Here is a 9,791-nt window from a genome sequence, read left to right on the forward strand (position 1 = left end):
AAGTTGAAGAGGAGAAAAAAAATGAAGTTCATGGAAGAAGGGCCTAGTAACTAGGTGCTGAGACTTCATCTGCTCCAGTAGTTCTAATAAATAGTGTTACATGGAGAGCTTTATGTTCTGAATTGATTATTCTGAGAGCAGAGTGGAGGATAGATTTGGGAAGGGCAATTCTGGAGATATTGAAGCCATGGTAGTGGCAGTGGCAGTGTCAATGGAAAGGAAGGGGTTAACTTGGGAACTATTAGTAGAGTCCATAGAATTTGGTGACTCACTGATGTGGGGAGGGAAAAGGTGACTCAGAGTTTTGGGAAGCTGGGTGAATGACGGTGCCATCAACTAGGAAACAAACTACAGGCAGAGGAACAGGTGTAGGAGGCAGAAAGAATGAGGTGCTTGTTTGCAGGAACCCTTAGTTAGCATTGTGCCTCGTATTCAACTGTTTAGTAAATGATTTCTTTCTCCTTTAAATGTTCAGTACCTTCCTAATGCTTTTAGAATATGTGACATGTATCATAAGGTATGTGTATATATTTAGCATTAAACTCAAGAGCCTATATATTTGTGAGCATGATCTGGCTCCATCCTGGCTTCAGTTCTTTCCAACTATATTTCAGACAACTTACACCACTCCCTCATCATACTTCTGTCTCTTTCCTGATGTTACATTCTTTAAGCCATTTCCTGTCTGAAAAGCTCATCTCCCAGCTCTTCACATGTGGGCTTATTTTCGTTTTTCAGAACCCAGCTCAGATGTCACCTGTTTAGAGAGCTGTTTCTCAATCACTTGGTCATTGACTATCTCTCAGCTGCAAATGCACCACAGCATACTCTGCATTGAATTGCTGGAGCTCTGCAAACTACATTTCTCTCTCCAGCTGGCTTTCTGTTAGGTTCAATAATAGGTTGCATTAGACCAGAGGAGGCTGGAAAATAGGAGGGAAGAAGAGACTTGTGTTCCCTCTAGTTGACCTGCTGTTTCTTTCAGTGTCACCTGGGCAACAGCAACTGGTTCTAGCCTGCATTTTGATTGTTTTGTTTTTGTTTTTGACATTCTCAGAATCAGCAATTGGGCAGCGCCTTCTCCTTAGAGGGCTGAGTCATGGCTCCAACGGGTCCGACCTCTGAGCTTCCAGGCTGTGATTCCCCTAACCTATCCCTCCCAACTCCCCAGCCCTAGTTGTGGGAGTTGCTTCTTCTAGTTGTCTCTGATATCTGTTTCCTTTGTGCTTTTTTTCTAGGCCTCCAACACCTATTTAACATATTCCTGCATTGAAGTCTCTCTGTTGAAATACTTAGTGTGATTTCTACTTCTTTTAAAATGGCTGGATCCTGACACAACCACTGAATCTGATTGAGGCCTCCACCCAGTCACTATCTAACATGTCATTGAATGTTCTTCATATACTTTTCCTAACCTGCATTTAAATTGTTTTCCTTTCTCATAATCTCTCTTCTTCACTTAGATATCTGAGACTGTCTCATTCATCATTGCATTCTCAGTGCCTAACATGGAGCCTGGCATACCGTAGGAGCTTAAGAAATGCTTGTTAATTAAAATGAATTATTTCAAAAGACTGCAGGAGAAATACTGGTAGCTGACCATACAAAATGGACAGGATTGAGCAAGTCTTTAACTTTTTGGTTCTAGGCCAAGTTATTGATGAATTCTATAGCAACATAACACAGAGAGTCAAGCATAATGCTTCTTATAAACACGTCAGAATGCAATGCATTATTTAATATAGACCCATCCTCATTGGAATAACAAGACATACAGTTTATTTACTTTGAATTCTGTACTTACATAACCCCCTACCCCACTTTCTATAATTGGGAATGATAATGACTTACATTCTTAGGGTTTCATGAAGATCAAGAATTGCTAACAGGTTAGATCTATAACATTTTTTGATTAGCAAATAATTTTAAATATGAAAGCCATCCAAAAGAATCCACCTGCTGTAACATGCAACATCACCAAGCATTTACTTGATAAACATTGCCGGCTTATGTTCTTTTTTTCATTCTGGTATGATTTGAAACAACCAAAACACAGAACCAAAAAATCTGGTTAAAAAGGAACTGCTTAACTTTTACACAGCTATAATCAAAACCTGAAAACATCTTCTGTAGCCTTTTATGTAAGTATCAACTACTAAGACGAAAAAGACTTGTAATATGCTTCTTATATAATTTTAGTCAAATAAATGCAAATAGATTAGATAAAATTGATGTCCACGGTGCCAAGTAGAAATATTTTGTTGAACTTTAACATTTAAATGACATTTCCCTTGTTTCCACTTCAAGTGTGTTCATATCTTCTCCTTTTTCTAACTCAGAAGGAAAAAATGTTCCTTTTATTTTCCAGCCGAATTGGGGCACCAGGGTCCTTAAATCCAGCCCTTCTTTCCTCTTCTTTCTCCTTTTAGGATACTACTCTTGCATTGTTAACATGCCCACCACTGTTGTTTCTTTTTCAAAACCCACAAACCAGATCTTCCCTCCACTTTGTTATCAGTTCATGCTACTATTTTGTCTTTCTTTTTCCACACACAAATTCAGAAGAATTCATGTTCACAGTTTCTAGATTGTAATCTGGCTTTTGCTCTTAACCCACTACTAAAATTGCACTCTTAAGAGTTCACAAATAATTGCCTAATCAATAAGGCTTTGTGAGCCTTCATTCTTCTTGGTATTTCTTTTGCATTTACAGTTGATCCTTCTTGAGACTCTCCTCCTTGGTTTGTGGGACCCTGCACTCCTTCTTGTCTCTTCTACAAACTGTTTTTCCCCTGATGCCATTCATGGCTTTTTCCTCCAACACCCCAAGACCTGTCCTCTTCTCTTGGCAAGGCTTTTCTTGATAATCGTTTCCATCCACCCTTGCATTTCAGATGCCACCTTTATGTGAATGATTCCCAAGGTTGTATCCAGGCAGTAACTCTTCTGTGAACCCCAACCTGTACTTTCAAATGCCAATGGGACATGTCTATCTTAGCACTCCTGGCATCTCAAACATATGCCCAAACTCAATTCCTCCATAAAACTCATTTTTTCTTTCTTTTTGTTAATGTTTAACATTTTCTCAGTCAGCCAAGAGGGGAGACTTTGAATCATCTCTCCCTTCTTTAACTTCCTTTCCAAAACTTGAAATCAGCCATAAAATTCTTTCCATTCTTTTCTCTCCAGAGATGTATCCGTCTGTCCGGACCTTCCCATCACCATCACCATCACCTCTACACCCTCACCTGCACAATTGCTATAACTTAACTGGTGCCTTTCACTTATTTCTCTCCATTCTAGTCTATCTGCCTGAAGACTGCCAAAGCATTTTCCCTAAAAGGATATCTCTGATCATGATACATCCCTGATCAAGAATCTCTAATGGTTTCATTGTCTCTAGAATAAATCTAGACTCTTAATTTGGTACTTAAGAACTTTAATACCAAATAACTTTAATAACTTTTGGGCCTTAAATCAGTACTTTTTCAGTCTCACAAACATCTTATACCTATTTTGTTTCTATAACTTAAGAGTTTAAGAAGATAGACTGTAGGCTGAGTGTGGTGACTCATACCTGTTACTCCAGCACTGTGGGAGGCTGAGATGGGCGGATCACTTGAGCCTAGGAGTTCAAGACCAGCCTGTCTCTGCAAAATACAAAAAAATTAGCCAGGTGTGATGGGTAGTCCCAGCTACTCAGGAGGCTGAGATGGAAGGATCACTTGAGCCCATGGAGGTCAAGGCTGCAGTGAGTTGAGATCATGCCACTGCACTCCAGGCTGGGCGACAGAGTGAAACCCTATTTCAAAACAAAACAAAACAACAAAAGAAAAACAGAATATAGGTGGGGCACGGTGGCTCTTGCCTGTAATCCCAGCGGATCACCTGAGGTCAGGAGTTTGAGACCAGCCTGGCCAACATGGTGAAACTCCGTCTCTACTAAAAATAGAAAAATTAGCTGGGCATGGCAGTGCATGTCTAGGAGAATCGCTTGAACCGAGGAGGTGGAGGTTGTAGTGAGCTGAGATCGCGCCACTGCACTCCAGCCTGGGTGACAAGAACAAGACTCCATCTCAAAAAAAAAAAAAAGAGTACAGACCTTAGAGTCAGATTGCTAAATTTGAATCCTTGCTCTCTCTCCTACTATCTATGTGACCATGGACAAGTTTCTTAGTCTCTGTTCCTCAGTATCCTCTTCTGTAATACAGGAAAACCAATGCTTATAGGGTTGTGAAAATTAAACATATGGAAAGTATTTAGGATAATGCCTGGCCTACAGTAAGTTCTACATAATGTGTTTTATTGAGAAAATATTTACTGATGCTTGCATATATGCACATATGCCAGAGACTCTTCTAGGAATTTGGGGATAACAGGAATGAACAAAATAAACAAAAATCTCTACCTTTGTGGAGCTTAATATATGACAAGCACTGCTCTCAGCACATTTCATATGTTTAATTTCCACGACAACCCTATAATTGTTGTTCTTCCTATATTACAGGTATAGAAATTATTCTATAATAATTATCATTAATTACCTGTCATTCTCTGTTTTTGGATACCCTTTTTCCTGTGCTACCATCTTCAGGATTCTACCATCCTTCAAGACCCAATAACATCAGCTGGGCATGGCGGCTCACAACTGTAATTCCAGCACTTTGGGAGTCTGATGCAGGAGGATCACTTGAGGTCAGGGGTTCGAGGCTGTAGTGCACTATGACCATGCTACTGCACTCCAGCCTGAGCAGTAGAGCAAGACTGTGCCTCTACAAAAAAAAAAAAAAAGACCCACTAACATGCCATCTTACTCCTTGAAATCTCATCTGAATTCTTCCAGCCCTTAGAATCTGTACTATGGCATTTATCACATTCTATACACTCTACTATATATTATCAAATATATTAAATATTGTGGTTATTTGCATGCATTTTTGTTATCTCCCTAATGAAGTGTAACGTCAGGTGCTCTGCCCTATTCATGTTTGTAAATAGTAGCATGATGTACTTTGTACCTAAAAACATAGTAGCTGCTTAACAAATACTTCCTGAATGAATGTACATAAAAGGATTCTTTGCATACTCTCTCATTTGACCTCTATTAACTAACCTTATCTTCTTCAACTGTAAATATGAAATGAAAATATCACGTATCAGAATCAAATATTTGTTTACTATTTGGCCTTTACTTACCATCCCTTGACATTTTGTTTACTAGTAGGCCAATTTTTGTAGTTTGCTTTCCTGAGCACATTTTACAGTATATTTAACATCTTTCTGTTACCACCATTTGAAAAGTGCCCCTAAGTTTTTATTAAAGGAGTCATTATGGATAGAGTGTATTTTACCTATTGTGTTTTCAATGGTCAGCACATATATTTTTCCCATTTCCTTACTAACACACTTAAAACATTTCAAGGTGCTCATCTGTAATTTTTTGGTTCATTGCTTATTTTTTTCTCCATTTCAAAGAACTGTAGATGTTTGAAATTGACTTTTGTGGCATCTAAAATATGATTTTTTTTTCCAAGTCATTAATACCCTTCCTCTAAATTTGCTTGCTATTCTCCAGCTATGACTGGAAAGACCAGACCAACTACAGGTTCTCGTACTTCTCATCCGTGTTTTCACATGCTACAGATCATAATGCTATGATCACATTTTTCCCAAACATTATAGTAAGATACAGAGTTACAATATATCATATTTTAAATCTTCTTGGTAGGCCCTCTTAACTATTCCTTTTATTAGGCAAAACCCTATCAGAATGGCATGACATTCTTCTCTTTTTTAATGACGAGGCCAACACATTACATTTTTAAATAATGATCAAGGAATTTTTTTTATTCATTAAGTTTCAGTATCATTACAGAAAATGTTATGGTACAGAGTTGTTTAACATTATTTTGTCTTTGCTCTTGATTTCCACATGAATGCTGGTAACACTAATATCTGTACAAGATCAGTCTTTGATTTTATTTTTTTGTTCTGTACAATTTTAAATGTATTGGTTAAAAAGGCTGTCAGCACTTAAGGAAGCATTTTTTTTCTTCAGTTTGTTTGTTCAAATAAAAGGTGTCCAGTTACTGCCCAAGAGTACTGTGCCATGAGGCTATTGGGGCGAGAAACCTCCCTGGATGCTCTGCAGGGGATGGTTCCTGAGGCAAGGCAGAGCCTCCCTCCACCCAGTCAGTCTTCTTTTGGCACTGTGCACATAAACACGATACGTGAGAAAGAACAAGCAAAAGCTCTCTGTAAAGCAGTTATGAAGCATACTAAGAAGGGAAATCCAAGTATTGCCTATGCTAGTATAAATAAGCAGACAGCCTTGATTTAAGAGCATAAGTAGTTGTATTTTAAAGATGAGAAAAACACAAGTTCTGCAGGCACCTACCGCTGTCTACTAAAAGCTATCGCTATCAGACCTAGCATTGAACACACAAAGCAATTTGCAAGAAAGGAAAAATTTGCCTTGATAATAATCAGAATAGAATTGTCTGTTAAGATTTATTTTTAGGTGTTTTTTTCTTTAAAAGATATTTAAATTCATTTGAAATATAGTTCAAGATGTTGACTATACAGATCAACTTTTATCCAAATCGGGAAAACTAGCTGTGCCGTTGCATATTACAGGATACAGTCAATGATATGTGGACATGCATCAAAGCCTTCTCCTGCTGGTGACCATCATAGCCGTCCGATGACCATGACATCCACCACCTCGCCTTTGTGGAGCTCCACGTACTGTTCTGTCTTTGGAGGTAGCATCAACAGTCCATTGGCACTGCGCATGCTCATCAGACGGCTGCTCATTTGATTACCTAGAAAGAAATACTCTTATTACAGCAGCACAAGCATCATGGCATACACATTTGGGCCCTTGTAGACCTTTTCAAAATGTAAACAGACAGAAATGCAGGTCTTCAAGAGGAGAAGGGATGATCAAACTTTCCAGTACCTTTTTCAGGTGGCCATGATACTATATCCTACCACCAGCTCATTCAAACTTTAAAAATGAACATTAGAAATTCTTGCTTGAAAGAGTAAAACCAGGATTTTATAGCATTATGCAAAATGCCAAAGAATTTCTCAATTCAGGCTGAAATGTTATGTGTGTCTGAAAAGGGTGGCTTTATAAAAACCTATTAAAATAATAATGACAATAATGGTAGCAGCTACCATTTCTTTACTAAGTGCCAAAGTACTAGGCACTTTACTTAAACACCTTATTTGATTCTCACAAGACTCAAAAAATTCTTAGGTAACCTGCCTAGGATCCTGCTAACTAGGTTAGTGGCCACTTTGAATGCAGCTCTCTCTGATGGCAAAGCTCATGAACGTGGTCACTGTTAGCTCATGTTTTCACTTAGTCCTACACCTTTTCTGGAGTCACATCAAAAGTTGGGCAAAATATAACTAGGGAAGGTGGAAATAACAGTTTAAAGTCCAGCGGAGGTCACTATAGAACTCTGAATTATCAATTTTGATTTCTCTGCCCTTCAAATTTACCAATAAGTAGGGTATGGTAGAGGCAACAGAGAACCACATTATAAATTGGGCTTTCATCTCAGATTTCAAGATGGTATAGCTAGAATCTCCTCCTTTTCCTACAAAGTTATACTCAGAACTTATTGCTTGAACAAACATATCAAATCTTCTGTAATTCCAGATTTATTACAGGATATTAGTCAATGATATGTGGACATTCTAAATGTTTATCTAGAAAATATGGCTCAATAAAATAAGTAAACTTCTAATAGTTATTTTTTAACTTTTGCTATACTGTTTAGGAATAATTTGACTCATCTAACTTTTCAAAAAGGAAAATGTATAATAATTATAAAATCAGTTATAACCAAGGAAGATTATATACAAATTTGTGTTTTAACAGGATAGGTGCCTAGGCATATCTGTAGATGGGAATGACTAACCTGTACTCTGTGCCCAAGGTAGTGGTTCTTGGTGATGCCAAGTTAGTATACACCGATGGTATTCTGGACGAGGATCGAGTTTTACATCACATGATAACTACAGAATAAAGAAGAAAAGAAAACAAACTTGGTCACCTGATCATCTGACAAAACTGCAAGATGGTAGGGGTTGTGCAAAGAATATAGTGGACATGGAGACTATCCTTGGTATTCTGTCGTTGCTATCACTACCACCTTATGTTCTTTTTCTTTTTAAATAATATTCAATTAAAATGTATTTTTTCTTTTGACACAAGGTCTCACTCTGTTACCTAGGCTGGAGTGCAGTGGCACAATCATGGCTCACTGCAGCATTGACCTCCTGGGCTCAAGTGATCTTCCTGCCTTGGCCTCCTGAGTAGCTGGGACCACATGCATGTGCCACCACACCTGACTAATTTTTATTTTTTTTGTAGAGATGGCATGTTGCTTAGACTGGTCTTGAACTCCTGAGCTCAAGCAATCCTCCCATCTGGGCCTCCCAGAGTACTGGATTCATAGGCATTAGCCACCATGCCTGGCCACCTTGTATTATTAATACACGAAGTCCAGGGGTTGGGTTGCTCTGGTGAAAAGAGAAAAGAAGGTTAAGAAGATGGTGTTCAGCTTTGGTTTATCTGGGGAAGGCTTTATTTCTCCCTTGTTCCTGAAGGATAGCTTTGCTGCATGTAGTATTTCTGGCTGGCATTTTTTTTTATCAGTACTTTAAATATATCATTCCCTTCCCTTCTGGCCTGTAAGGTTTCTGCAGATACATCTACTGTTAGTCTAATATGGACTTCCTTGTATGTATGTAATTCTTTGTCTTCAACTTTTGACAAATTGGGAAGGATCTTTTGGGTTGAATATATTTGGAGACCATTGAACTTCCTGGATCTGGATGTCTATATCTCTCAACAGATTTGGGATGTTTTTCAGCTATTATTTCATTAAATAAGTTTCCTATCCTCTTTCCCTTCTCTTCTTCTTCTGGACTCTGATGATAAAAATATTTGTTGATTTAAATTCAGGAAGTACAGAGAACACTACAAGGATATTCCTCGAGAAGAGCAACCCCAAGGCACATAATCGTTCACCAAGATTCACCAAGGTTGAAATAAAGGAAAAAATGTTAAGGGCAGCCAGAGAGAAAGGTCGGGTTACCCACAAAGGGAAGCCCATCAAAATAACAGCAGATCTCTCAGCAGAAACCCTACAAGCCAGAAGAGGGTGGGGGCCAATACTCAACATTCTTAAAGAAAAGAATTTTCAACCCAGAATTTCATATCCAGCCAAACTAAGCTTCATAAGTGAAGAATAAAATCCTTTACAGACAAGCAAATGCTTAGAGATTTTGTCACCACCAGGCCTGCCTTAAAAGAGCTCCTAAAGGAAGCACTGAATATGGAAAGGAATAACTGGTACCTGTCACTGCAAAAATACTCCAAATTGTAAAGACCATCGATGCTATGGAGAAACTGCATCAACTAATGGGCAAAATAACCAGCTAGCATCATAATGACAGGATCAAATTCACACATAACAATATTAACCTTAAATATAAATGGGCTAAATGCCCCAATTAAAAGACATAGACTGGCAAATTGGATAAAGAGTCAAGACTCATCAGTATGCTGTATTCAGGAGACCCACTTCACGTGCAAAAACACAAATAGGCTCAAAATAAAGGGATGGAGGAAGATCTACCAAGCAAATGGAAAGCAAAAACAGCAGGGGTTGCAATCCTATCCTAGTCTCTGATAAAATTGACTTTAAATCAACAAAGATCAAAAGAGACAAAGACAGCCATTACTTAATGGTAAAGGGATCAATTCAACA

The 9,791-nt window shown here is 38.3% G+C and overlaps 1 protein-coding gene across 8 annotated transcripts in view; it reads right to left on the minus strand.

Annotated features, from left to right (window-relative positions):
* Window positions 1-5,813: 5,813 nt before the first annotated feature.
* Window positions 5,814-9,791, minus strand: part of GPHN (gephyrin) — a 734,237-nt gene continuing 730,259 nt past the window's right edge. For all 8 annotated transcript variants that reach the window (XM_011949716.1, XM_011949712.1, XM_011949717.1 and 5 more), the window contains 2 exons: window positions 7,935-8,031; window positions 5,814-6,824 (listed from right to left, as the gene is read on the minus strand). In XM_011949716.1, the coding sequence (XP_011805106.1) occupies window positions 6,691-6,824; window positions 7,935-8,031 (231 nt within the window). In that variant the 3' untranslated portion in view covers window positions 5,814-6,690. The remainder of the gene's footprint in view (window positions 6,825-7,934; window positions 8,032-9,791) is intronic.

Source organism: Colobus angolensis, unplaced genomic scaffold, assembly GCF_000951035.1.
Source record: "Colobus angolensis palliatus isolate OR3802 unplaced genomic scaffold, Cang.pa_1.0 Scaffold3, whole genome shotgun sequence".
Lineage (NCBI taxonomy): Eukaryota > Metazoa > Chordata > Mammalia > Primates > Cercopithecidae > Colobus > Colobus angolensis.